Here is a 27,895-nt window from a genome sequence, read left to right on the forward strand (position 1 = left end):
CCTGGCTCTTTCCCCGCCTCACCCTTAAGGCGGCGCAGCTTCTCGCGAGGCTATACTAATGGGGGGCAGGCTGTATCCCCTTTTCGGGCCACCTTAAGAGAGCAGGGGCGTGCGCGCGGCCCGGAAGCGGAAGCGAGCGGGGGCCGCGGGGTGAGGGCTAGTGGTGACGTTTCCCTGGGTGGTGGCGGCCGGTGTTTCCCCGGCGTCGCCAGCAGGAACGACGGCAGCGGCGGGCGGCCCCGCCGAGGCGGGCTGGGCTGGGCCCCGCTCCCGGTGAGCGCTTGGGCCGCTGGCGTGGAGCGGCTCCCTTCCCGGGTTGGGGGAGGGCCGGGCCCCGGGGAGCGAGTGGCGGGTCCTGCCCCCCCGGCAGCGCGGGCGCGGGGCGGCGGGTGGGAGCGCCCCCGGTCTGCGGTGCTGTCCCGTGGCTTCGGCCGGGTCTGGGGGCGCGAGGAAAAAGGTGGGGGCCCGGTTTTCCGTTTTCCACCCAAACGGGGGCTTCGGGCCACGGACAGGGTACCGGGCCCTGCGCCGGCGCCGGGGGTGCCGTCCTGCCCCTCCGCCAGCTGGGAGCTGGTAAGATGGGGCTGATGTCGCTGCAGTGGCTCAGGTTGTTTTCAGCTGTGAATCAGCCTTTTTTTTCGTTGTCACCTTAGGCTTTAGGTAGATCTGGAGCTCTGTGTGTATATTTAGTATAACTGTTGTGCAGGCTTTCAGTGAGTATCCTTTTTGTTTTGTTATCATTTAATTGGCTGTTAGCTTTTAAAACAGCTGTTTAAACAGCTGCTTTCCGTTAAAGCTGTTATCTTTTAAAAATTCTGAGCCTTAAAGAGTGCTGGCAGCTTAGCTAGACAGGTTTTGGTTAGGGGTTTATACTAGAGGGATAGGCACTTTGTTTTTTCAGAGCTGTTTCTCTGCTGTTTTGCTCTGGCTTAATAAAGCCCTTCTGTTTCTGCTGCCCCTTAAGTGGCTGCTCTTCACAGCAAATGAAGAGGTCTTGGGATTCTGCAGTGGGTGACCTGGGAGCACGGTGCGGAGGGGCCCAGGCTGCTTCTGCTGATGGCAGCTCAGTCTTCATATAGCTCGCAGCATTGCTTAGCATGAGGTCTGCTTCATTCAGCTGGGCTTGCTTAGCGTGTGGCCCTGCCAGATTTAAACCTGGTCGGTGCATTTGTGGACTGCTGCATCGAAGCTGAAAAGCTCTTTCAGAACTATGGATGCTCTGAATGCAGTATATATGTCTTCTGCAGTTGCAGTCACTGTTAATGCCCTTCTGGCTACCTGCCAAGCCAAGTTGGCTACCTGCAGACAGCTTCTGTGTCTTTTTGTCTGCAGTGTGGTTCACAGCTTGGATGGACTGTGCATAAAAAGTTATAGTAATTTCTGTACTTGGCATCCCTTAGTAATTCTGATGGCTTGGAGATCCTTAATGTGTTAGGGAAAGCAGTTAACATTAAAATGCTTGAACTCATCCCCTTAGCGTAGTAATTTCGCTATTCTGATTTTAAGGCTCTTGGAAGAAGCTTTGGAGTTCTTTCATTGATTAGGACATAATTAACCGTCTGTATTTGGATAGCCATAGAACTATGGAGACTAATTTTAAATATTAAGTGTTCATTTGGCTACTGTGTGTGACCATCCTGTCAAATTTCTTAACTGTCACATCCAAGTTGCTGAGTTTTGTCCATGACTGCAGTTTTAGCAGCTCAAAGGTTGCTGAAATGCAGTGCTGTGCTTAAAAGGGACTTTGTTTTGCATTGTTGTGATTTTCGTGGGAAATTAATCTTGGAAATGTTTTGAACGCCTGTTTTGCTGACACCCTTTGGTAGATCATATTGATGATAACACTTTTTCAGTATTAGAATGCAAGAATGAGACTTGTGTGTGCCGTAGGGATAACTTGGATTTTTCCTACTTCAGATGTCATGTGGAAAGCCTCTTCCAATGAAGTAAGGTGGTAGACATCTGTATCTGTTAGTATACTGGTCTGCAAATATTTTACCGACGGAGTTCCTTAGGAAGCATAGACTAATTTTTTACAAAATACTGAGATGGTGTGCTAATGTGTGTCACTTCAGAATTGTCTGTACATGCAATGTGCATTAAATCTAAAGCGTATAAATATATTTATTTGCATCATTTCATACAACTGAGGCCTGGACTTCAATTGAATTTATTTATTCTACACCTTATGAAACTTCTGGAGACCGTTCTGTGTTGTGGCCTCAGTGTCGGAGGAGCTGGACTAGAAGTTTGGGTTTTTCTTTTAACCTGCCAATGTCATGACAATATTAACTTCCAGTTAAGTAAAGCAGTCAGGAGGTATGATTACATGGGTGAATCTATTTGTTCTATCTACTGTGGGATAAATCTACTTGTTTTATCTACTATGGAATAAATCTTCATACTTATTTATAAACACATTGTAAGCCTTGCTTTTTGGGGCTTGTGCAGCTAATAATTCTCAGTGTGTATACGAGTTTCTTTCTGTCTTATCTAGCACTCTCTTTTAATCTAAATAAGAATATAGCTAATGATGTATTCTTCATTTTATTAAATGGACCGGTCTTTCTTGTCTGTTTTCCTCTCTACCCGTTTGTGGGAGGAAAGTCCAGAAAATCGTGGAAACTCTGAACTGCTTTGGATACAAAGGGTCACATCATCGGAAAGGTGCTTTCAGCTCTGAAAGGAGGAACTCTGGTATGAGATTCTGAATGCAACTGTCAGCAAGGAAGTAGTTTCAGTTGGGTATGAGAAAATGATTGTGAGACTGGAAGATTAACGAGAAGAATCTGAAGTGCTCCATTTCAGCAGCAACTGTGGTGCTGCAACTTTTTTCTCTTTATACAAATTCTGGGTTGCCGTTGTTCAGAATTTTAGATTGCTGTTTTTGTTGGCACCTGCAGGAGATAAAATGGTTTAGCATGTTGACTACACTATGCATACCCTTAAATTAATATTTTATGGTTTCCTAACTATAAGTTGTGGTATGCTTTAGGATTATATCTAAGATTTGTGACTGTAGTGAAGAATAATAATCTGGTTTTCCAATAAAGTCATTAAACAATACAGTGTGAATTTTGCTTATTAAAATGCAAGCATCTATGTAGGGTTACTGAGATGGGAAATTCAGTTCAATTTAGTGTGAAGTAGGTAAAACAGAAGTGATCGATCATGGCCAGTTTTGCTAGCAAAATATTTTGCTTCTGATCTTATTGTTTTCACAGGATGTGGAACTTCTTCTAGGCTGTTCTGCTTGATTTCTGTCATGTCATGTATGGCTTGATAAGAAAATAAAAAGCCATTAACATTCTTTCTGGGAGTCTATCTTGACTGTTCTCTCATGGTGAATTCAATGTGCAAATATTGCAGACAGCGAAATGCTTCCTAATTGCAGTGTGGTATCTTTATGTAGGCCATTAGGATACCCTGTAATTAACTTCAGGCAAATATTTGCTAAAAATAACAAAAAAAGCGAAACTTGTGTGCTTTCTGGAATGCAAAGCAGGTTTCTTAACCCAGAAGATACTAGAATAATAAATTTGTGAAAGCATGGCTTCAATGAGTTTTAAATTTCATTTTTAATTGCTTTCCAGATTCTTCTGAGTTGTACTTGAAGCCGCCAAAATGGTTCTAGCCGATCTTGGAAGAAAAATAACCTCAGCATTACGCTCACTGAGCAATGCTACGATTATCAATGAAGAGGTATGTAACGTACATATGTGATAGCACTAACATTTAGAAAGCAAAGTTCTCAGTCTGATGAGAAGTTTGGAATAGGCTGGTGTTATCCCTAGGCTAGATGTTTTAATGCCTGGATAGTACTGCTAAAGCTTAGATCCAGGTTTAGGCATGTGCTAAGCGTGGTGTAGTGGATCCCGTGATCAAAGCGTCGTTTGAGCCTGGTGGCTGCGCTTATTGGGATCTGTGTTTTGAGGAGATGAATGCTGGAAGAGACAATATGTGCCCAAGTTTGGGTGGAAGGTAGGCTGTGAGACTATAGAGTGCTCTCATTTATTTATGTGGGCGCAGCCACACTGTAGAGATGTGTACTAGGCTGCTAAAAGCTGAAGCATGGAGGAACAAATAGCTTTCAGTGTAAACTTTGCTGTCCAAAATGTAAGGATTATGTTATGTTTGTTACCTTTATATTCAAGGGAATATGGTGTGTGGCTCTGGAAGCTGTTTGGCTTGGTGTAGTCTATGTTCTTGTAATTAACGACTTAGAACTATAAATAAGTGTTTTCTGTTATATGGACTGAAAGCAAGATGGAAACCTAACTGATGTAGTGGGTTAGAAGTGCCTCTAAGTAAACAAATTGCTAGAAATTCTTCAGGTAGGCAGACAGGTGGCTTCTAGAGTAAGTAAAAAGTAGACTTATTGAGGGTCGTAGGGTTGGAATTTGTGCATGGAGGAAAGGTTTTAACAAATCTTCAGCTGGAAAGCAACAAATCCTTAATTAAATCAAATACAACCCAGTTAATGTTTTTCAGCATTAGAAATTATTCTCCTGCAAGAGCTCAAGCTCTGTAAATGAAGCCATTTATGCAGGTGTTAGTTTCAAAAAATATTTTCGTTGAAGTTTTCACTTTGAAAAGTCTTTTAATTACTAAACTGGGTTTCTAACAGGGGCACCTGTTTGCCTAAAAGGCATACTCCAGTGCAGCAGTCCAGTTTCTGCTGAGAATGTGGATAGCACTGTGTTGAATACTTTTATTTACGGTGTTGTGTTGAAATTCTTTTGTGGCTTTCCATTAAGCTGTCTCTATGAAGTACCCATTGGGAAGTTTAGGAAGTCTTGCTACTATACTGCTGTTGTCCTTAATACAATAGGAAATTATCTATGTTACTTTTAGTGTGCATATTACAAATTGCGGACCCTTCTTTTCCAGGATTATCCTTTCAAATTTAAGTTGTATTTACACAGGAAAAAATGCATAGACTTATTTTATGCGTTTAATTTGTAAAAGCCTTGTTTTTATCATAACACGCTTTCATATTTGTATTTTGAACTAATACTGGCCTAGACAATACTATGTATTATAAAACCATTTTTCTTTTATACTCCAAAGGTTTTAAATGCTATGTTAAAAGAAGTGTGTACAGCATTACTGGAAGCTGATGTTAATATTAAACTGGTGAAGCAGCTCAGAGAAAATGTAAAGTAAGTGAAATAATCAAAACATTGAACAATGCATTTAACTTTTAAGGTTTGTAAAAGTTGTCATTTGAGGTTACAGAAGAATAACTCCTATCTTTATATGGTTTTTAGATGCACTTAGTTTACCTTTTAACAGGAAATACAGTATGAACTAAATATCTAGCTAGCTCCATCAACAGAATCTTCATCGAGCTAAGCCAGTTATGGCTGTTATAGTCTTGTTTCAAAAAGTGTTGCAATGGTACGGTAAATAAGTTCTTTGTTACTTCCTAGACATCTCCATTCACATGTTCTGTGCTGGATATAAATAGATCTGTGTATATGACCAGTACTGTTTACCTTGGCTATTTTCAGATGTGTAACTCGAGTAGATGCAAGCCTGAAAGATGCGTTTCAGAAACCTGGTTTTGTCCTGCATACGGAAGTAAAGTCTCCAAGGGGAAAGGGGTGTCTTCTTTAACACATCATATCTGAAAACTCAAGGCAGATCAGAGTGTTGTTCAGTTGCAAAGGCTTAATCTATTACCAGATTAAAGTGATGCTTTAAGTTATACTGGTGTTTCATGGTTTTCTTAAACTCAGGTCTGCAATTGATCTTGAAGAAATGGCATCTGGCCTTAACAAAAGAAAAATGATTCAGCATGCTGTCTTTAAGGAACTTGTGAAGGTACGACTTCAAAATTCTCTATTATGTCACTTTTCTTGTATGGCCTGGGCTGTGCAAGCAGTGCAGTGGCAAGCCAAGCTTTAAGGTTATTGTGTGGTACCTACAGTTACATTTTCTGTTGTGAGGCTACTTACTGCTGCAAACACTGCTATTCTTCTGATTGAAACTACTTCCTGGGTTACTGACTCTTACATTGAAATTTAAAGGCAAAATACAGGTAAAATGATGTTAGCTTCTGGACTGTCTTCAGCTGTCTCAGAAACAGGCCTTTAAACAAATTTTCATTTGGGTAACAAACCAATTATTAGCCTTTGAATAAATTTATAACAGCCCAGCAGTTCACGGCAATGCTTCTCTTTAATCTGCCTGCTTGATCAAAGACGCACCTGGGTATCAGTATTCCGTTCTCTTTCCAGTTAATGGTATAGTCTTTTATTCTTCTGTAGTCTGTGCCCACCCATAAGATGACTGTCTGGAATTTATGTGCCTTCTACTCATTCGACAAGTGAGGCAGCAAGACTAAAAAGCCTTTGGTACTCTAGGATTCTCTAGAAGTCCATTTCTGTGTTATACTAATGCCATACATCCAGGCTACCCTGACTTGGGTGCTTGTTGTTAAAAAGAAATTAACACTGTTACTGTTACAGAATTATTATGCATAACTCTATATACTATAGGTATTTTGCATGGGCTGTTGTTGTTCACAGTAAATCAGCAAGCTTCTAAGCCAAATAAGACCGGAATATGCAAAAACTGGTTTGATCTGTTCAATATAAAACCAGGCGCCTACCACGACCGTGACACTGACTGTTCTGTGCTTCTGAAATTTAGTTCTGCCACATAAACTCTTTGTTTTATAGCTTGTAGATCCTGGAGTCAAAGCATGGACACCTACCAAAGGAAAACAGAACATTATAATGTTTGTTGGTTTGCAAGGTAGTGGTAAAACAACAACCTGTTCAAAGGTAACTTGAACTGAATCTGTTTACAAGTTCGGGGTTTTTATTGGAGGCAGTGGTGGTCACTGGATTCCTTTGAGATTTGCTTGTGATCTGTGCTGTTTCTATTAGCAGGAGAGCATTAATGTAAAGATATTTGAGATGAATGTCCAAAGTAATATTCTTCTAGGGCTGTTTACAGCTTGTAGGACTTCCTTCAAGATATTTTAAAATTAAACTCTCGATGAAATGCTATGGTATATGGGTAACAGAGTCTTCTGTTACTCATTTTCTGGGTTTCTGGGAATGGACCCTATGTCATTCTGTTACCTACTTAGGGGAACCAGTGGAAGTTGGCCTCTGTTAGATATCTCAGTTAAGTATGAGAATGTGGTGGGAAACCTTTTCCAGCCTCAAATACATTGAGGAAATTTGGATTTGTATTTCTAAGCCTAAAAATTCATGTTCTGAATCGATGCTTAACTTATTTATGGTGGTGGTTGGGAGGAAAAATCATCCCTTGGAAAAAGACTAATGCATCTTTGCTTTTTTTAGTCATCTGCTTCTGACATTCTGACAGTAGGCTATACTGAATATACCACTGCTCTGATTTCATAAGTTTCCTAGGGCTTCTGTAGGTGAACTATATTTCGGAGGTTTGTCTTTGGTTAATCAGGTGTTCTGTGAATGTACATTGTAATGGTGCAATGTTACAAGAAAGTAAGGGCTATGGCTTTTATAGATGGCTTTAAAACATGTTCTTGCAATGGAAATATCTCTGTTCCTCTAAAAATACAGAAGCAAAGAGAGTGCAGGTTGCAGCCATTACAATACTTAGTATTGAAGTACCTACTGCTTTGTGTAGTTTCTAAAAGCTAGTCCGATCTGCAGTATTTACAGTAAGCAAAATCCAGGAGTTTTTTAAATGGAAACTGGAATTATATGTAGTCGTTCCTAGCTCAGGAAAATCAAATCAGAAGCAGAGTTAAGCAGCTGTTTTCATGCCACCACTAATAGTTATTGTATAACTTTGGTAAATAAGAGATGGTGACATTTGATACTTGTACGGTGTTACTAAGTGGTCTTGTAGGAAGGCTGGTTTGATTTTTCTGTCCCCTATATGTGTTTCATTGACTTATCAGCTGTTATATGTGTCATGCTTTCTAGTAGGATTCTGGTGTAACTACTTGGTTTGGATTTCTTTTCATAGCTGGCATACTTCTATCAGAGAAAAGGTTGGAAGACGTGTTTAATATGTGCAGACACTTACAGAGCAGGTAATACGGTCTTTAATGCTGAGGGTTTTTATGTCTAATACTTGTGGATTTTTTTAAGAAGTTCCTTGACTATACCTGTCTTACAGGTGCTTTTGACCAGTTAAAGCAGAATGCCACAAAAGCAAGAATTCCGTTTTATGGGAGGTAAGTATATCTTAGAATCAGTCTGGAGAATGATTCAACTCCAACAATGTGTTCCTCATTGATCATCTTGCACTAAGCCCCGTTCAGTGTTGTCTAGTTACTTAGGTTTTATTATAATATTTGCTCTAATCAGATGAAGATTCTGTCTAGTTCAGTATACTATCTGCCAGCAGTAGCAGGTGGGGATAGTGTGAGAAGAGATCAGGCATCTGGAGGTAATTCCTGGGAATATTCTCTCAGCATGTAGCGGTTTATAGTCCTTTACTGGACGTATTCTGGTTTTCAGATCAAGAGAGATAATTTTTGGACTCTTTATTTTATTGTCAAGTAGGGGCAGCAGTGGACCTAAAGTAGCTTTTATAAAGCGGTAAATAACTTTACCCTCACCTGCACTGGAAGTGAAATTTTATTTCAGAGAAGGACTAGTAGAACCTAGTGCAGTCTTCAGCAGGGTCCTTTGTGCTTCAGCTTCACAGGAAGACATTTTTTATCAAATTTTGCTTGGTAGAAGAGAGTCCATCTTGAAATTCAGGTAGATTAAACATGTACAGTCAATTGTGGAAGCTTGAATTGGTTTATTTGGGAACAAAGAATTGTGTGTAGATATGTTTCTCCTTGTGATCAGTTATACAGAAATGGATCCTGTAATTATTGCCTCAGAAGGTGTTGAGAAATTTAAGAATGAAAACTTTGAAATTATCATCGTTGATACGAGTGGACGTCACAAACAGGAAGACTCTTTGTTTGAAGAGATGTTACAAGTTGCTAATGCCATAGTGAGTAGTTTAAAGCAATACAATAACTTCTGTTGTAATAATTTGACTAAAAATAATTTATGTTTATCTCCTAATGCTCTGTGTGGATTTCACTCTTCCGGAATGTGTCAGCTCTTTAAATCCTAGAATATATTAGAAATTACAAATGGATATGAATAAACAAGGGCTGGATAATCAGTGCTCGATAATTCTGTGTCAGTTTTAATTCTTGCATCTGCATTTCAAGGATGTAACTAGACTTTTGTTCCTGCTTCAGCTTTTCGTTTTCAGGATCTTTGCATTGAGAAATTAGATTAAAGAACCAGTCTGGTCTGGTTTCCTGTAGCTGTGTGCTATATTTTCTTTGATTGTCAGGAATAATTGCCCTGGAACAGAAGATGATTGGATTAACTTTCAGCAGCTGATATGTAAATGAAGCTGATGTTCCTTCTGTGGCTTAGTCTGGCTATTTGTTTGCTTCTGTGATCTTGTGTGACAATATGACACTTCCCACAAAACTATTCTTAATGGCTAACTTGTTTTCAGAGGAATGGATGCCTTAAAGCTTTTAATGTAAAACTGAATGGAAGATGTTGTTAGCCATTAATTGCTTGTTGGTACTAATTAATTTATTGGCCCAAATACTGGCTAAAGTCACTCAAAATATAAGTGATAACTGTAAACCTATTACATGTTAATGTTGGTGTTGTAGTTCAGTCTTTCACATAGTAATGCAGCATCAGAGCCTTCAAATGGTCCTTAGACAATATTAATTCATAAACCAGTTGCCCTTTTGTTTTAAACTGCACAGGTTTTACATACTGCAATAACAGTAAGTTTTGCTATTGAACATGATGCATGAAGACAAAGCAGTAAGTGATGATTTTGTGTCTCTCTCTTCTCCCAGCAACCAGACAACATTGTTTATGTAATGGATGCGTCCATTGGCCAAGCTTGTGAAGCTCAAGCTAAGGCTTTCAAAGATAAAGTAGATGTAGCTTCTGTTATTGTTACGAAGCTTGATGGACATGCAAAAGGAGGTGGAGCTCTTAGCGCGTAAGTATTGTGATGTCTGGCCACGTGTAGATAAGCACGAAATGTGTTTGTGTCTCACAGTAACGTGTCCTGTGAAAGCGTCACTGTCACTGCACAGAATTTGAGATTTAGGTCACTAACAGTGACGTTCTTACCCTACTTCTGGTAATCACTCGTTGATATCCGTCAGAATCAGATATTGTGATGTACTTCCAATAGAGCAATATGTATTGTTACACAACAGACTTCAGAGAACAACGTCAAGTAATTCTACTTATTGCATCTTGCATATCAGGTTTTACCAAAAGTGTTAATTCGGATATAATAGATATATGTTACTTGAAAATCTTTGCTTTTCATTTAATTGCCAAGATTTTTTTCCAAAATGGAAAAACCACTAGCTAGTCATAGCTAATAGCCTTAAAACAGCGATGCAAATCAAAGTTGGTTGCCAGTGGGCAGCAATTTGGTAAAAAATTAGTCTGCAGTCATACTTTCCTGAATTCCATTGTTGTTGGACTTCGCACGTACTGTATCTTGACAGACTCTGTTGACTAGGAAATGTTATGTTTTATCTTATGATGGCATGTCAATCTCCAGCTGCATGTCAGTGTTATAGCTTGCACGGAGCTGAGGTTTGTCAAAACAGTCAAAGCTAACTGACACCGACTTACCAAATCGCTGTCTGGCTTTGCTCTTAAGTGTTGGAGTTCTTAAACTCCCGTATGCGTTTTGCTGTTATTTATAGCATAGTCATGGAAAACTAAACTTGAGCGAAATGAAAATACCGGAAGTTTGTTCTGGTCATCATGTGCTTCTGTGCGTTAAGTCTGCTGTGTTTATGCTGTACTTTCTGTAAACTGAAAGCTGAGTTCATCCAAAAGTTATTGCCAATTGGTGAAACGGTTCCAACTTTTCCAGTGTCTCGGCTTTTTTCCTGTGTTGGAAATGAGATTGACGCAGGAGGTACCTTGAAGAAAGTGTAATTAATGCCCCTCTCATCTGACCTCCCAATATTAAGATAAAATGGAGATTATTCACTTTTCTTTCCTCTGAAGTTTCTGAAACTCTGTGATGAAAATAAACAGCTTCTATTTCTGTTCATGATTTTTCAAAGCAGCGTTTGTACTTTACTAATTAGAGAAACATCTTGTCAGCTACTTCCAGCTACCCATCCGAAATGCTGGATGATTTTGCATTAATAGTTTGAGGAGTAAGAAAGCTACTTCTGAGGGGATGGATTGCGTGGATGATGCCTCGCTGGTTATGTTTATAGGGTTTATAGATGGGTCAGTTTTGAGAGGCCATTTCATAAAATATTTTTTCTGCAGAGTTGCTGCCACAAAGAGTCCTATTATTTTTATTGGAACTGGCGAACACATAGATGACTTTGAACCCTTTAAAACACAGCCTTTCATCAGCAAGCTTCTTGGTAAGTACTATGTATAAACTGTACTTGAAGGACACTATGAATTGGACAGTAGAAAATCGAAGTGTAATTTTTTTAAAGCTAACTTCAGAGCTGTTTATTTTTTCCAGGTATGGGCGATATCGAAGGATTGATAGATAAAGTAAATGAGTTAAAGTTGGATGATAATGAAGCACTCATAGAAAAGCTCAAACATGGTAAGTTATTCCTGAGGCTTGAATAGCAGAGGTATTACCGTGACCTAGTAATGATAAGTTCTCTGATATGTAAACCACTGAGTTAACTTGACAAGAATTAATTATTCTTTCTAAAATAAGTGTGGCACGCAAGTAAATGGAAATATGTTTTTTGAGTGATAAGTCTCTTGGACTATTAACTGTCTATAACTACAGAATAACTAGCTTAAGTGTGTGCTACATAAAACAGTTTAGCCAGGTTAACAGTGGAGAAGAGGTTTATTTATCTACTTATCTCTGCAGGATAGTATTTACCTTGCAAATATGAAGAAAAATTGAGAAAGGACAGTAAGACCAAACTGCTAGTGTGACTTTTGCTAATTTTCTTTTTTTTTGTTTTACTTCAGGTCAGTTTACCTTAAGAGATATGTATGAACAATTCCAAAACATCATGAAAATGGGACCTTTCAGTCAGATCTTGGTTAGTTATCCCAAAACTAATTTTATCAGACGTTCATTTATATTTGACAAACTTCTACTGTAAACTTCACGTTCTTTATTGAGATGGGGGTTAGTCTGCATTTTGTTTTTAAAAAAAGATGAAACTATTTTCCTACTGCGATGCATTACTACTGAACTAAAATTTGCTGTCCATATTTTTCACTCCTTAATTGAAGTTAGCTATGCCTGTTCTGACACGGCTTTTTGTTTTCCTTTATTAAAACAAGGGTATGATCCCTGGTTTTGGAACTGACTTCATGAGTAAAGGCAATGAACAGGAATCTATGGCAAGGCTAAAGAAGCTGATGACTATCATGGACAGTATGAATGACCAAGGTAAAACAAACTTCACTCACTATTTTTTTTTTCTCCATTGTTTAACAAGTTCATTTAGAGATCTTTTTTGAAACAAATTGGACATACGGCAGCATCTACAGTGACAGAAAATGATGAGAAGCATTTATCACTTATAAAAATGGCAAAATATGTCTCAAACTGTATGAATTAGTCTAAATATTTGAAGAGATACCCTGACAATTACGTGTTGCTGCTCTATCTGCTATAGAATAGGTGGGATTTTGAAGCATTCTATTGGAAATTAATGTATTTTTCATTTGGAAATTAACGTGTTTTTCATACTGTAGTTGTGCTCCTTAAATTAATGCTACACTTGCAATTTAAAAGGCTACATTCATCTTTAATCTGTCATTGGTGTCTTTCTTCCTACACACCCTCAAATTTACTTGGTAACATTGCCTGGTCTGTGAAACTCCAGGTGTGTTGTTTCTAACCCACCATAAGTCGCTGCAGAATTATGCTCTTCCCCTTGTGCTGAACCCATTAATATGGGTTTTAGATCAAGTATGGTGAAAGAGCATTATTTATTCAGGTGACTTTCTATCTGGCTCAAAACTAAATTCTCAACAATAATGAGAACAAGTTTGCTACCAGCTACGATGGATTTTAACGTCACTAACTGCATGGATTTTTATTTCCCATACTGTCATTGCAGAACTTGACAGTACAGATGGTGCCAAAGTTTTCAGTAAGCAGCCAGGAAGAATCCAAAGAGTGGCAAGAGGTTCAGGTGTTTCTACCAGAGATGTTCAGGAGCTTTTAACCCAATACACTAAGTTTGCACAAATGGTGAAAAAGATGGGAGGCATCAAAGGACTTTTCAAAGGTAAAAGAAAGAAAAAAGAAAAACATTTATTAACTCAGTGGGAGGTCACTTGATGTGTGAACCCAGAGGGAGTGTGAAAATGTTGATTAGGTGTTGGGAGAAGAGAAAGCAAGTTGCACTTCACTCATTTTAATGATGTTTGAAAGCTCTTATGTAACTGGTAAGAGCTGCACTGCTCTTCATGACACTTAATGTGCAAGTGAAAACTACTATATTTTTGGCTTTATCGGTGCAGACTTCATTACTACAATAGTGACACTTCAGTACCTTATGTGGGGCACAGGGATTGTTGATCCTTAGAATACTTTCAAGTGGCTGATATAACTTTTGGTCATGGACTTGAATGGATTTGAATCTAGAACTAGGAGGTAAAATTTTGATTTATTTTAACTCCATATATTAATCAACTTTCTTATGATTTGCTGTGTTGATACTTTCTTTTTAGGTGGTGATATGTCAAAGAATGTAAACCCATCCCAGCTGGCCAAACTGAACCAACAGATGGCAAAGATGATGGATCCAAGAGTTCTTCATCATATGGGTATGTCTTGGCTTTTTACAGCTTCAAGAGAGGAGTAGCGGTTATGGTGGGACATTTGAAATATGGAATTGAAGAAGGTGATGTGAGAATGTGTTTTAAATATCAGTATTAAGTATTTCTAGGTTTTGTAACAAGACTGGAAGTTTGGGTCTAAGTTACGGATGCTTTCTATTTACCAGTGGTATCTGATGAAATAGTAAAGTTATGACTTGAAGCATGATTTGGTAAAGCAAATCTGTTCCTAAGCTTCACTTCCTTTCTCTTCTAAGCTTCGCCTCAAATGAAGACGCTCTTGTGGAATTTAATAAAGACAGACTCCCATAATGGAATGTTATTTATTGATAGGAGTTATCCCTTCAAGGTGGTTGTTTTTGTCTAGATCTTAAAGCACAGGTTATCTCATCTTAAAACCTACTTGAAGCCTGGTATTTTGCAGACCTTTCTGTAATTACTCATTCAGTTGTCCATTTTTGTCAGCTGTTTAAACTTGGCTTGACAGTCTTCAGCTTTTTACATTTGTATTATTGAAATAGCATGTGCTGTAATGAGGCCTCAGAAGTAAGATAGTTGTGCTTCAGAGCTAATTAACATATCCATGCTCTCACTTATTTTCTGCAGGTGGCATGGCAGGATTGCAATCAATGATGAGACAATTTCAACAAGGTGCTGCTGGGAATATGAAAGGCATGATGGGATTCAATAATATGTAAAGAAGCCTTAATAATAAAATGGACTTGGTTGACTCTTTGTTGCAATTTTGGTGAAAGAATTTTCTTTCTTCCTTTTTACAGTGATGGGAGTAGAGTGGTCTTTTGAAATCTTATTCAGGCTTCTCTGTTTCTACATCTAATTTCTCAAAACTATTTTTGCTTAAATTAGTTCCCCTCCTCTAATGGATGGCACAAAGAGTAATTCAATTTAATAAAACCATAATGTAAAAATTTAATATTTAGAGACACTTTTTAATTGTTTACATCAAATGGCAGCCATTATATTTGTAAACAACCCTGATCTTTGGTTATAGTAACATAAAACGTCACAAATATACTGTAAAATAAAATTTAAGTGGTTATAAACAAGGGAATGGCCTGTTTCTTCAGTACTTTCATTAACCGTCCTTTGTTTGATTTGTTTCTAGTGACTGTTGTAACTCATGTTTGGCATAGATACTATATATATCAGTGTCTGAAATGTGCTGTTACTGCTCAGGTGTTCTCATTGGAGCGTTTTCAGAAGGTAGATGTGCTGTGCTCAGGTTTGTACAAAACTTTTTTCTCCCGAGTTTTATTGTTCTTTCCCTATACGTGAAGAACGAAGTGACTAAAACAGAGGTATGCAGATACCAGGCTGTCCCATATGCTGAAAGTTATCTTCATACAAGGGTGCCAATTAAGCAGTTCTTTTGTTAAGGAGAGAATTTCTTATAAATAATAGATGGAGTTTTGTGCTGGTGCTTAACTTAAAACAGACACAACTGTATCTGACAGGACACACTGCCCCAACTCAAGCTACAATCTGATCTTAACTTTCTATAGCATTTTTTCTTTTGATATTTCAGTTTACAGAGTTGGAATCACAGGCACACTTCTAGAAACTAGGTAGACTAGATGAACCCTGAAATCCAACATGCATCTGGACAAATATGGTAAGATCTTCCACCTTTATCTTAAGGCAAGGTGGTATGCTGTGAGTTTTATTTTAATATACTGCAGAGCGCTTGGGTTGTAAATAGACACCCATCTCTTGCTTAGATAAGATGAAAAATCAAATGCAATAATCAAAACAAGTATGTCCTGTCAGACAGTTCTTAGAGAAAGTGGCAGCTAACAGTGGCCAGTGAATTGCTTATACAGGCAATTATGCTCTTGTGCTAGTAAAACAAGGTATGCTGTAACACCTTAAAACGTAGAAGTGTCTTCTGCACAATTAATGGTAAGTATGCAATGTGTGGAGGATGCTGGAAAATCTGGTGTGCCGTACACGCACAGCACTGCAGTTTCTGCATAGCATTGGTCTGTAGAAGGCTGTTAAGTTGGATCTTAGTACTTCAAATGTAATGAAAGAATGAGTTCTTGCATAGCACCAGCTCATGAAGGAGCTGTCCTTGCTAAAACTGTTTTATCTTTTTTTTTTTTACAGTATTTTCAGTTCTTGAGCGGTCCAAACCAATGCCGTATACAAAACCATGCAGCAAAGAGCAGCAAATCTTGGTTTGGAATGCAGTCAGTAGTGGAGAGTGTATAGTTAAGTTGAATGCTTTTGGTGGAAATCAAACATGAATAGGAACATTGAGGATGAACAGTGAAGCACTATGCTTCTGGATAGGCTCAGTCAGACTGTCAAGTTACCGACTATTAACTCTTTCTTAGAAATTTTTAATTCAATATATACAGTTCATTATATGCAGTTCAATCTTTAATTCACAATTCCCAAACTGCTTCCACTGCTGCCAGACAGGGAGAGAGCTGTCATTGGTTGTGTGCTGACAGAGGCAAGGGCAAGTTCAGAAAGCATTTCCTTAAAAATGTGTTATTTCTAAGGTGTAAGCTGGAATAAACAAATAGCAGTAGTTTAAAATGCCAGGTAGAAGACTTTGGAGCCTGCTTGGAATAATTGGCTAAGAACTCAAGTTTACAAAAAAAGTTTTATGGTGGAGGCTCTTAAAAGGAGAGTTTGACTGTACAGGAGTGCCTATAAAGTTGTCTCGTAGAATCGTTCTATAAAGCTGGAGAGTGTGGGTGATATTTTTGTTGTGTTTTTGGATCCCGCAGATCATAATTTATAAAGTTACTGCAGGAGCTATTGTGTGTATGTTATCTCATGTTGGTATTCTGAATTGGAGACTTAATTGCATCAGGCTAGGAGAGGCTGTGTAGAACTGCGAGAGAGCACCATGATTAACAACTCTCCCACCACCACTTTGTTGCATCAGGCTGCTTGTCCTCCTCCCCCACAGCACATCTGCAGAAAAGTTTTTTTTCTCTGGCATACAAGAAGCCTGAAACGATGGAGGAAAAAAACCATCACTCAGTGGAAATACTTAGAATGAGGTCTACCTTTCTGCATATTTCTTACTAAAATCTGTTGCTGCCGTTCAGACAAGTTTGTCTTCTGTTTAGCTGTTGTCACAGATAAATGAAGTTTCTGTTCAGAACCCGAAGTAGGTAAGAAAGGGTTTAGGTGATTGTAGCACCCGGTGAAGGCCACTAGAAGGAGCCAATGGACAAAATAAGCTCAACCCTTTATTTCTGTTGTAGAAGCGCACCCTTATTTCAAAACTGGTGACATCCTGCAGTTACCCTCTTCTGTGGTTGCAGGATGACGATAGCTTTGATATCCAACAACACTAATGGGTATCTGGTGCATGTTTGCTTTTTGGAAGATGGTGGTGGTTCTGTAAAATTGGGAAGACCTTCACCAGCTGTAGAATAGTCATGTATTGCTAGTGCATGCTTTATCAGTTGCTGCCTTTATAAGGAAAAATCCTACTGGGAGGGTGAGAACAACAGCTTTGATGGAATTATTTTACTCCTTCAAGAAAGAGGGAGAACGTGGCAGTTCAAACAAATATTCTCTTATTGCAGCTAAGGCAAAGGATGCTTGTTGTTCGTGGCTGCTATTCTTGAGCCTCTGTGACCAGCCTACTAAGAGGAAGCCTATGATGGTCAATAGATAGCTATGTGATAGGAGCTGGACAATTAACTGTTAGCACAACTGTCCATGGAAAGGCATGGGTTTATTGGTTAATAGACTTTACCTTTACTCTGGACTTTTGATACTTGTTAAATCTATTAAACTTGTCTAAGTTGCAAAAACTAATTGCTCTAGGAGGTGAAAGATTAACCTCAGTATTGCTGCACAGCTGCTATAATCACAGTAGGGGCAAAGGAGAGCAAGCTGACTCGATGATGATTTAATGCTGTTCTTTAAGAGCTGCTGCCATATTTCAACCAGTCCATACTAAACAGAATGTAGGCTCTACTAAGGGTAAGAGGCAGTGATGTGCCCTTACTAGTTTTGCTTTGCGGTTTTAAGTAATTTCTCCTTGTTTTAAAGCAGGATGTTCAGTCCCCTACTATCTAAAATAGTTGAATAATAGAATAGAATGATGGAATAGTTTGGGTTAGAAAGGACCTTAAAGATCATCCAGTTCTAACCCTCCTGTGATTGTTTCATTCATGTGTTTCTGTAATTATACATTCAATAGTACAACCCTTTCATGAGGGGTACTGTCTGCTAGTATAGTTGTAAAGCTGGGATGGCTGTGCTTTACCTGGGACTTTAATTAATCGTTGGCTCTTGATAATAGGACTAAGAAAGGGCCTAAGAGCCCTTCTATACTGCAGCCTAATTCTTTGGAAGCTGTTTTTAATGATATATAAGGAAAAATTTCTTCATGATGAGGGTGGTGAGACACTGGCCCAGGTTGCCCAGGGAAGCTGTGGCTGCCCCATCCCTGGAGGTGTTCCAGGCCAGGTTGGATGGGCCTTGGGCAGCCTGAGCCAGTGGGATGTCCCTGCCCATGGCAGGGGGGTTGGAACTGGACCATCTTTAAGGTCCCATCCAACCCAAACTGTCCTATGACTCTGTGATACAGGAGCGAAGGGTGACTCTTCCTATCCGGTAAATCAGCGGACCCTCCAGCCATCGGCTCTAACCTTGCAAAAAGGCCCAAATTCCTCCTTGCTCGGCCGCTCCCGCTTCCCCGCGCACCCGTTTTCCAGCCGGGAACAGGCGCTTCCCCCGGTGCGGGCAGGGCGCGCCTCCCCGCCGCTCTGGGCCCCCGCAGGCGCCGCCCCGGCGGGCGGGGTTGCCGGGCGGGCTCTGCGGGCGGGCTCTGCGGGCGGGTCGCCTCCCCGGGCCGCGGCGCTGCCGCCCTCCCCCGGCGCGATGGAGCAGGGGCTGCCCGCCATCTCCCTGTACTGCGCGCCCGCCGCCCGCGCCATGGACACCGAGCAGGTGAGCGGCGGGGCCATCCGCGGCTCCGTGCGGGGAGCGGCCTGCGGAGAAGGGCTCGGGGTGCGGGGGGTGAGGAGCTCCACAGGAGCCGGCGCTGTGCGCTCGCTGCACAGAAGGCCAACCGCGTCCTGGGCTGCATCCAAAGCAGCGTGGCCAGCAGGGAGGGAGGGGATTCTGCCCCTCTGTTCCTCTCTTGTGAGACCTCATCTGGAGTATTGTGTCCAGTTCTGGAATCGTCAACATAAGAAGGATATGGAGCCGTTGGAACAGGTCCAGAGGAGGGCTACAAAGATGATCAGAGAGCTGGAGCACCTTCCCTGTGAGGACAGGCTGAGAGAATTGGGGTTGTTCATCCTGGAGAAAAGAAGGCTCCGAGGAGGTCTTATAGTGACCTTCCAGTACCTGAAGGGGCTACAGGAAAGCTGGAGAGGGACTGTTGACAAAGGGTTGTGGGGACAGGACGAGGGGGAGTGGGTGTAAACGGGAGAGGGGCAGATTTAGACTGGACATAAGGAAGAATTTCTTCACGATGAGAGCGGTGAGGCACTGGCCCAGGTTGCCCAGGGAAGCTGTGGCTGCCCCATCCCTGGAGGTGTTCCAGGCCAGGTTGGATGGGCCTTGGGCAGCCTGAGCCAGTGGGATCCACCCCCATGGCAGAGGGGTTGGAACTGGATGATCTTAAAGGTCCCTTCCAACACAAACTATTCCATGATTCTGTGTTGTTGCATGGCTCCAGGGAGATGTCAGTGAGGCTGTCCTCACACCCTTGCTGGTCGTGGCACTGTCCCAGGGTGTCACTCCTGACAGGCGCTCTGGCTGCAATTTGGTTGTCTGCTCTTCCAAGAAGGCGTGTGCTGTGTAATTAGAGTAGAAGCACAAGGGTGGAAGTCAAGTGATATGAAAAAAAAAGCCAAAGCCCAAGGAGCCTCCTCCCCCCCCAAAAAAACAGCCAAAAAAAGTAACACAAATGAAATCAGTAAGGCAGGCAAGACGGCGTGGGTAGAAATAGTCTCACTATGATCAGCCTTCTTGTAACGAGTGCTACCAAGTCAAAGATCTGCGCAAACTGAATTACTGGTCTGTTCTGAGGGAGAGTGGGTATCGCAGACTTTGGCATTTAGGGTCCTTAGCTCTAATAATGGTACCTGAGTCTGACGGAGTAAAAGACGCCCAAGTAAAAATTCTGCTTTCCCTGTTACTGTTTGCTTTTCTTCTTCCTCTTCTTGATGACGCTTTATGTTGTTGCATCACCTAATAGTAGTTGTGTGAGCTCTACCTTACCTACAGCTGTCCTGGCACACCTCATCCTTAATCATAGTTTATTTTGGATGTGGACTGAAATGCCATTGTGCTGCATATTGCACTAACACTGTGAAAACATGTCCCGCTCTCTCTGTGTTTCTGGCTAAAGGGTGAGCTAAGAGAATGGGTGTAAAGAGGGCAAACAGGGAGCGGCCGTTTCAGATGCTGACTTCCCGGCAGGTCACATTTGTGTGGGTGCCATAAAGCCAGCACAAATCCCAGCAGGGCATCTGAAAGAAAAAGGAAGTTACAGTGTTGACAGAGTGCCTTCAGAGTTCCACTAGTGTGGCAGAAAGCACAGGGGTGAACGGCTGTCACATCTGATAGTTCCCAGAGTAGAAGCCAAAGTAAATACTTCTATCATGTGAGGTCGAGACAAATGCTATCTTTCAAGACCCGTGTAACACATTGGAGAGGCTTGAGCCTGTGGAAGAAAATGAAATGGCAATCTGACCAAGGCCATGAACTAGAAGAGCGATCATTGAAACAACTATAAAGGAAGCTCAAAAGTGTAAAGCTTCCAATAAGAAATACAGTAACATTTGAGCTACAAAGTGAGTCTAGCTGACAATTCTAGAATAGAAGTACATTACCATGGTTTTGGAAAAATAAATAAAATTTAGTGATAATGAACTTTCTGCTTGCAGCTGGGAGAGTTGGCTTTTATTGGTGATGTGCATGTAAAAATTAAGAGGACAGGTGCTACAGTGACAACTGAAACCTGCAGCCAGGTTTGTTGACTAGCTAATAACCAAAGTAAGAGCTGATGTGTATTATTTTATCTAATAATTTAGGACTCTGAACCTCATTTCTAAGGGAATCAAGTTCATCATTCCTTGATGAATCCTTACTGACTTGAACTACTGCGTTTGCCTGAAAATGTGTCCCAGTACCAGCTTATCAGAGCTGCTTGCTGTAGGTAGTGTAAAAGGAATGTGCGATGGGTGTGCAAGGGAATTAAAGCCTGCTTTTTAAACTTCAAGTATTAACTACAGTTTTTTCTGACTTAAAATATTAGAAGCATTTGAGTTAAATGAGTCAAAATCAGATGAAGAGGCTGTGCCTTTAGAGGAGCTTTAAGGAGAGGCTCGTGCTGCTTGCTACTACTAATCACAGTAATACTTGTGATGTTGTATTGCAAGAAATGGTGCTCTTCAGCACTGTGACTAAACATGAAAAATGGCATCATTGTATGATGCCAATAAAGGAGTGTGAAATGTTCATAAAAGGCCGATTCTGTGGTGCTCTTTGCTCCAAAAAATACAGCACTGAGTTGCTGCGAGTGGTGCCTGCAGTAAATGGCAGCAAAGAGCTCTCCCTAATTCTTAGGTTGCTTCACTGTCTTCAGCATTTGTATTTTTGTAGCTTTACTGTTGCTCCTGCTCTGTTCCCAAGGCTGAAACACAGCAGAGAGAGTGTGCTGGGCCCTGGATAATCAGTTTTGTCTTTCTATGTGAAAATGTAATTCTGCAGGAAAATGTAATGGTGTTTCAGCTGAATTAAACTATTGAAAACTTGCCGCTTCATTCTGCTCTGCTCCTCCATGATGATGCCCAAAACGTGACACGGTAGCTAAAGAAATGCTAGGGGAAGCTGAAATGACTTGCAGTTTTGAGAAGCAGTGGTGTGAGGGCTGGGACAGATGATGAATGTGTGTGCTGCCTGTCCATATTGTAGAGCTCGGCACGTGATCCTTACCTTCCCTCTCTCTTCTCTGTGGGCATGAGAAAAATCTGTGCCTGGAATGAAGGAAACAGAACTGCTCCCCACAGCCCCCTCCTGCCCCTCTCTACTGTGCCCGCTGGCTTTCCCAGCAAACTGAGCCTCTGTGCATTGTGAAGCTAATTTATGTAATCTGGCATAAGAGATGAGAATGGTGATACTGTGCTTGCAGTGATTATGGGATATCTTACAACTATGTGATAAAATAGGTATTTTCAGAAGTAATTTTGAATTGTCTCTATAGGGACAGTTAAGGTTGCATGGACAACAAGTCAAAAATTGGAACGTGCCCATTTTATGCAACCCGAATTCTGTGTACACGTGCACATATCTAATTCTTTATGATACCGTTTTAAGTTACACGAGCTCATGCATTTTTAAAAACCTTTGTGGTACACTAAAAACACGAGGCTGGCATTTCTTAACTTCTGTGTCCTTCTCTGTGTGACAGAAGTGTTTTCAAAACAGTTTTATGCATTTGATGCAATGATATCTGAAATCTCTGCTAAGGGGACAGCTCTGTTTTGATAGATATGATACAAAACCTCACTAAAATTCTCTGGCCACAGGAATTACTAGCTGGAAGAATTATTGATTGGCCTTTGAACTAGAAGCATATTTTTTTAATGCTTGTGACCCAAAGGCTTCATTGTAGTATTCAGCAGCTGGAAGAACAAAAACAGACATTGTACTTATTATAAAATGTCCTCAGCCACAAACCTAAGTGTTATTCTTTTAGCACCGTCTCTTGAACTAATCTTGATTGCCAACGAAAGCCCACAGAGGCAGATTCCGCAATGTATCGTTTTAAAGCATGAGCGTGGCTGCCTAGTTATCCTTCATTCACTTCTCTCTGTGCTAGAGGTGGCTACAGCCCATGAATTACTTGATTAATTTCACTGGATATTCTGAAACCGACAATACTTTCACATATTAACACTTACGTGCTCATCATGTTATTTAAAGAAAATTGTGCTGCTAAGAAATTCCTACCTAACACAGTGCTTTTTCAGAATAGATGGTTTTAATACCACCTGTCCGTGCCGAAGTGAAGGCACTTACTTTTTGTTATTTTTAATGGAAGAGATCAGTTTTTACCTATCTGCAAAAAATGTTTCAGGTTTTTACTGTTACATTCAGCCAAATGTATTACAAATGTCCACTGTATAAGCCAGTCAATCTAAAATATTTTAAATACCTCATGGAGTTTTCTATGGGGGAACTTTTCCAATTCCAGAAGCGTGTACCTGAGATAATGATGTTTTTTCTTCTTTGTAGCAACTTGCAAATGGAGAGAGAGGATTTGAGAATGTGGAGCTGGGTGTCATAGGAAAGAAGAAGAAAATTCCAAGGAGGGTTATTCATTTTGCAAGTGGAGAAACAATGGAAGAATACAGCACAGATGAAGAGGAAGATGAACAAGAGAAAAAAGACCTCTTGCCGCCTGTAGATCCTGTAGGTATTTTACTTGATAAATTGTTACTTCTGGTTTATTGGATACTCACCCACACATTATACTTTAATTTTTGTGTCACCAGTTTGATTTAGCATTAAAGATTCCCTTAATGTGATTTGCTCTAGGAACTTGGAAATCTGTGAGAAGCATTCCTGAGGAGTTTTGTCTTGAAGTCCTCCTCCACTAAAATAGCCCTGTTAGTTAGAAATGGGTTTAATTTCCTCACGGTTCTAGTCTGTCCTCTCCATCATTTTACCCTCTCATAATGTTTGTTTGATATCTCCTTTATTCTTACCGTTGTTTAAAAAAATGTGCAGGGAAGGCATTTGTTCCCGTATGTTTGGTGACAGTGGAGAGTTGAACCTGTAATTTAGTGTTACTACACAAGCAATTTGATATAATTAAAGCAGTATAGAAGGGAAGGAAACAGATGTCTTGCAGAAATAAAGGACAACTGGTGTAATTAATGATATATGAAAAACAGATTTTAAAGGACATGCCTATTCCATGTAAGTAAAGTTCATCTGTGTGGAAAGCCCTTAAGATATTGCTCAACCTGTGAGTAGGGCTTCTGTTTATTGGCCCAAATTTAAGTGGAGCTTTGACAATTAAAGCTGTCTCCCATAGCACGTGCTGTAGTTGCTAAAATATGTTTTTCTTTCTGTTGATGATTCTGGATCTATACTTAGAGGTAAAATTAAATATATAATCTGTTTTATACTATTGGCGTGCCTGACCACCTGTTTTGCAGTGATAGTGTGTTTGGAGAGCTCGTAGCCCTGCATGCCAGCACAGGTGGCAGCAGCTCCCCACCCTGGTAGTCAATTCCAGAAAAGACCTGCATCCATTTCTTTATCTCTCCACATCTGTAGTCTCATGTTTCTTGTATGATACTCCCATGAAGTGATGTCCCACCTCTTTTGTCTACCCTTCTACAACAATTCTTAACCCAATAAATTTGGTTTGCAGTCCTGTTCCCTGCCTGCTTGTGGGATGCCCTTCCTGGCCCTCTCTGGGCTTTGTTGCCCGTACTGAGCTAGAATTGGAGATTTCGAAATTGGCTGAGTCCTTCCCAATGTGCTGGAGTGTGGTCAAGAAGCCGGGAGTCGTTGTTTTGTGCAGCAGCTTGTCCTGCCTGGTTGCACACTGGGGACAGAAGCTGCTGTAGAGCTGCTGGTTTCCACACTTCAGATAAGAGTCTTGGCTTATGGAAATTGGTGCTCTCTTCTCTACTTGGCATTACTGTTGAAATTACTTCTGCACTGTTGTTTTGGAATCCATTATTAAGAAGTGTTATGGATAAACCTCTCTGTTTGCTGTACAATATTAGGCTCCTGAGAGAGCTTGGCTTTCTTGAAGGGATTGCAGTGAAGAGTTTGACTTTCTGCTCATTTGCCTCTGAAGAAGTGGTGAACCATAAGGGGTTTGCTTTGGGAAGGACTGTCAGTCAGTGCTCTTTTTCCCCTCTCCAAAATGAATTTAACTGGAAAAAAAAAAAAAAAGTGGTTTGAGGATGAAGCTGCAGTGGGAGTTCAGCTGGGATTTGGGTTCCTGGTGATCCACAGGTGAAGCTGTTGCTTTTTATCTTGGATGAATTGATGTAGCACTATCTCTTTCTTGCTAGGCAGTTCTTGTATACAGTGAAAAGTAACATTAGCCTTACAGCTAATGTTATCATGATATTGTCAGTATAGTATACATTCAAAGCTTATAGATTGAAAATAAATGTATTATACCCATAAACAATGAGTAGATGTCAAGCTTCCTTGCTGAGTGTTGGGATGGTTATTTTTTTCCCTCCCTAAGGATTTACTCGAAGAAACGCAAGGACTGTGAATCTTACTGAATATTATGGTAATATTCAGGTATCTTCACAGTCACATCTGTTTCCCACTATGCAGATCATGTCAAGTATCCAGGATGCATAAGAGATTTTTTTCCCAACTATAACTGGCAGAGGGGGCCTGATCTCTATAATTTTTTGTGCCATGTCCTCTTAGTAGAAGAGTTCTGCTGTAGTGTGGTGATGGAAAGCTCACAAGCCTTGATGTACATGTAGTGAGGCCAGAGACGTGCACGCTGCTGTACAAATGGACACTTAACCAGAGAGCCCTCAAATGGTTACAACAGCAAGGAATGCTGTGTGAATATTCTTCTGCTTCCCCAGTAGGGATTTTTTTCTGAATGCCAAAAAGTATATTGTATGGCACAGTTAAGATTGATTTATTCTCCTCTTATAATCTATGAAATCCTTAATTTTTATTATACTTTTTAATGAAAGGACCCCCACCCCAAACCAGAATATTGGAACACAGTATGCCTTAATATGCATTGCTTTTTACTTTGACAGAATAAACTTGATTAGGCCAAGGGTTGCCGTTAAGTAAAGTTTACCTTGTCTGCCGCGTTCTTCGTGTATCCCAGCTGAGCCAGTCAATCGAAGAAATGTTAGCCCAAGCTGAGCTTTGATCTTTTAGCCAACAGCTGCCTTAAAAATGTTTTTATTGTCGGATTTCTATAAAAGCAATTAAATAGTTTGCTGAGACCAGCATGTCTAAAACTTGTTATCTCAATAGGAATACAAAAAGTATGTTGCGAGTAATAGCTGTTTCTGGTCCAATGTATTTTTAGAAAAAGCACATTTAATATTTTGAATAGAAATTTTGTATCAAGAAATTCCAAAGCTCAGCTGGTACTGATGTCCTGGGAGCTTCTGAATGAGTTTAAGGGAAACAAATATTTTCTGTGTTATAAAGAAATGTCTTCAGTTTAATGTCTTCTTGGTTTAATTGTATTTTAGAGCTGAGCAGATAATGGCACTGTCTTCCTTACTAAGTAAAGTAATACAAACATAATATGGTAGTAAGATAACCACAGCACTCGGTGTGATTGACTGCTGCCACTCATAAAACAAATTCTCAGAAAGAACTGAGTCTGAAATTTTGCTGTGAAACAACATTTCTGATAATTCTATAGATCAGCACTTAGTTTGCTAACATTCTTGGACTGTCATGTTGATTATGTTGTATTTCGGTTTGGGGTTTTTTCTAAGAATGAGTTGAATCCAGGACACAGGATATGCTTAATAAATTTTTCTCTGGAGTTTTTAGATAACAATATTACCTGAGTATCAGTATTATCTGAGTCTTCTCAAATTCAAATTTAAATGCTTCAGTAGCATAAATGCTTTAACAGTCTTCTATTCTGCCCTAAAATTTAGATGCTTACACTTTATACATAAATCTCTTTTTCCTTCTGTCTAGCAAAACTTTCTTTTGTAGTAATTAAATTTCTCTAACCTGTTCTAGAAGATAATATTTCTGTTTATCCCTGGAGAGCCACTTGATATAAACTCTTTGTTGCATTCACCTTATTACAGGAGTAGGCAGACAGTGTAGTGTAAGTCTGCAGAGCAATTGCAACCAATGTAGCTGTTGGTGATAGCCTTAGAATTCATCCTGAGAACACCTCTGCAACGAAGAAGAAGAGATTTAATTTTATTAACCTTCAGTGCTTAGGAAGATTGAAACACATTCTTACAGGAAGATTATCTAGATAGCCTGCAGTTAAAAGGAGCTTAACTTCAAATAGCAAAATGTCTTGTTTTGAGGACAGTCAAACTCCAATTTTCTTTTAAGAATTTGGGGATGAGGGAGAAAAATAGTCACTGAGCAAGTCATAGCTACTTGTAATATGGTAGAAGCTTTCTGGTGGAGGATGATGTGTGTATTTTTTCTCTTGTTTTCCTGGCTTGTGTTAGGTACCACAGTTTTATATAGTGGATCTTCTATAGCAATGACCAGTCAATAATTAAACTCACTTAAAATGCATCTTGGTGCAGTAAACAATGGAAAAGTATCAAATTGGTGGTATATATTCATTCTTAAATACAAGTTTTGTTTTTTCTTTAGTCAGCAAATTATTCTTTTGCTCATTTTGCCATTTTCTCTGGCAAAAAGAAAAAGTGTTCTTTGGAAAGTTCGTGCTATTAGGGACTGAAATCTGGCAAAAAAAAATATGTGTGGATTGTTTAGAAACACAGTGCACTCAGAAGTTCAGGAAGACACATGTGCTCCCTTCGGCAGCACTAGGAAATAAAATCATGTTCTGTTGTTGAAGCAGAGCCTTGGTTTTATCAATGGCTGTAACCATTATGTTAATTCCTACTTAAAATGCAGTGTTTGGATTAAAATTGTATGTTAAGATTTATTGTAATTTAAAAAGTAGTTGTCATAACCATGATGTTTTCCAATTTAAACAACATAATAAGTTAGGATAAGTGCATAAAGAGATGTATACTAAAGGAACTGGTGGCAGGAAAAATGCTGTCCCCTAATAATAACCCAGTGTCCTGTGTTTCATGCTGCTGTCCGTTGTTTTCAGTCAAGAAATGCAGTATTAATGTGTCCTTGCATTGATTGTTGACAAAGCACCGCTTGGGCTTTGTCAGAAAGCAGTTTCCCATGGAGCTGAACTTAGAATTGCTCCTAACATCCCAATAAACCAATTTTTAATTGTGGTGGGGGAGCAGCAGAAATAGTTAGAACCTCTGTGTCTGCCCAGCCTTAGATGTCCCCTGCGTTTGTTACTATGAACGTGTTAGAATATTCAGAGTTACTTCTGTCACATTGAAGTCCAGCTTGTTTTTTTT

At 40.1% G+C, this 27,895-nt stretch overlaps 1 protein-coding gene across 5 annotated transcripts in view; it reads left to right on the forward strand.

Moving 5' to 3' along the window:
• The first annotated feature begins 114 nt into the window (after positions 1-114).
• The window catches only part of SRP54 (signal recognition particle 54), a 32,678-nt gene continuing 4,897 nt past the window's right edge, over positions 115-27,895 (forward strand). The window contains exons 1-17 of one of the 5 annotated variants that reach the window (XM_054068478.1): positions 120-273; positions 2,608-2,697; positions 3,594-3,702; positions 5,071-5,162; positions 5,742-5,826; positions 6,687-6,791; positions 7,975-8,041; positions 8,128-8,185; positions 8,811-8,961; positions 9,848-9,996; positions 11,307-11,407; positions 11,515-11,601; positions 11,988-12,061; positions 12,309-12,417; positions 13,094-13,264; positions 13,710-13,805; positions 14,424-14,884. In XM_054068478.1, coding sequence (XP_053924453.1) covers positions 3,625-3,702; positions 5,071-5,162; positions 5,742-5,826; positions 6,687-6,791; positions 7,975-8,041; positions 8,128-8,185; positions 8,811-8,961; positions 9,848-9,996; positions 11,307-11,407; positions 11,515-11,601; positions 11,988-12,061; positions 12,309-12,417; positions 13,094-13,264; positions 13,710-13,805; positions 14,424-14,515 — 1,515 coding nt within the window. In that variant the 5' untranslated portion in view covers positions 120-273; positions 2,608-2,697; positions 3,594-3,624 and the 3' untranslated portion in view covers positions 14,516-14,884. Of the gene's footprint in view, positions 274-2,607; positions 2,698-3,593; positions 3,703-5,070; positions 5,163-5,741; positions 5,827-6,686; positions 6,792-7,974; positions 8,042-8,127; positions 8,186-8,810; positions 8,962-9,847; positions 9,997-11,306; positions 11,408-11,514; positions 11,602-11,987; positions 12,062-12,308; positions 12,418-13,093; positions 13,265-13,709; positions 13,806-14,423; positions 14,885-18,613; positions 18,765-23,066; positions 23,244-27,895 lie in introns of those variants that run through there. The other 4 variants (XM_054068479.1, XM_054068477.1, XM_054068481.1 and 1 more) reach the window with 4 other exon arrangements.

This window comes from Cuculus canorus, chromosome 5, assembly GCF_017976375.1.
Source record: "Cuculus canorus isolate bCucCan1 chromosome 5, bCucCan1.pri, whole genome shotgun sequence".
Taxonomy (NCBI): domain Eukaryota; kingdom Metazoa; phylum Chordata; class Aves; order Cuculiformes; family Cuculidae; genus Cuculus; species Cuculus canorus.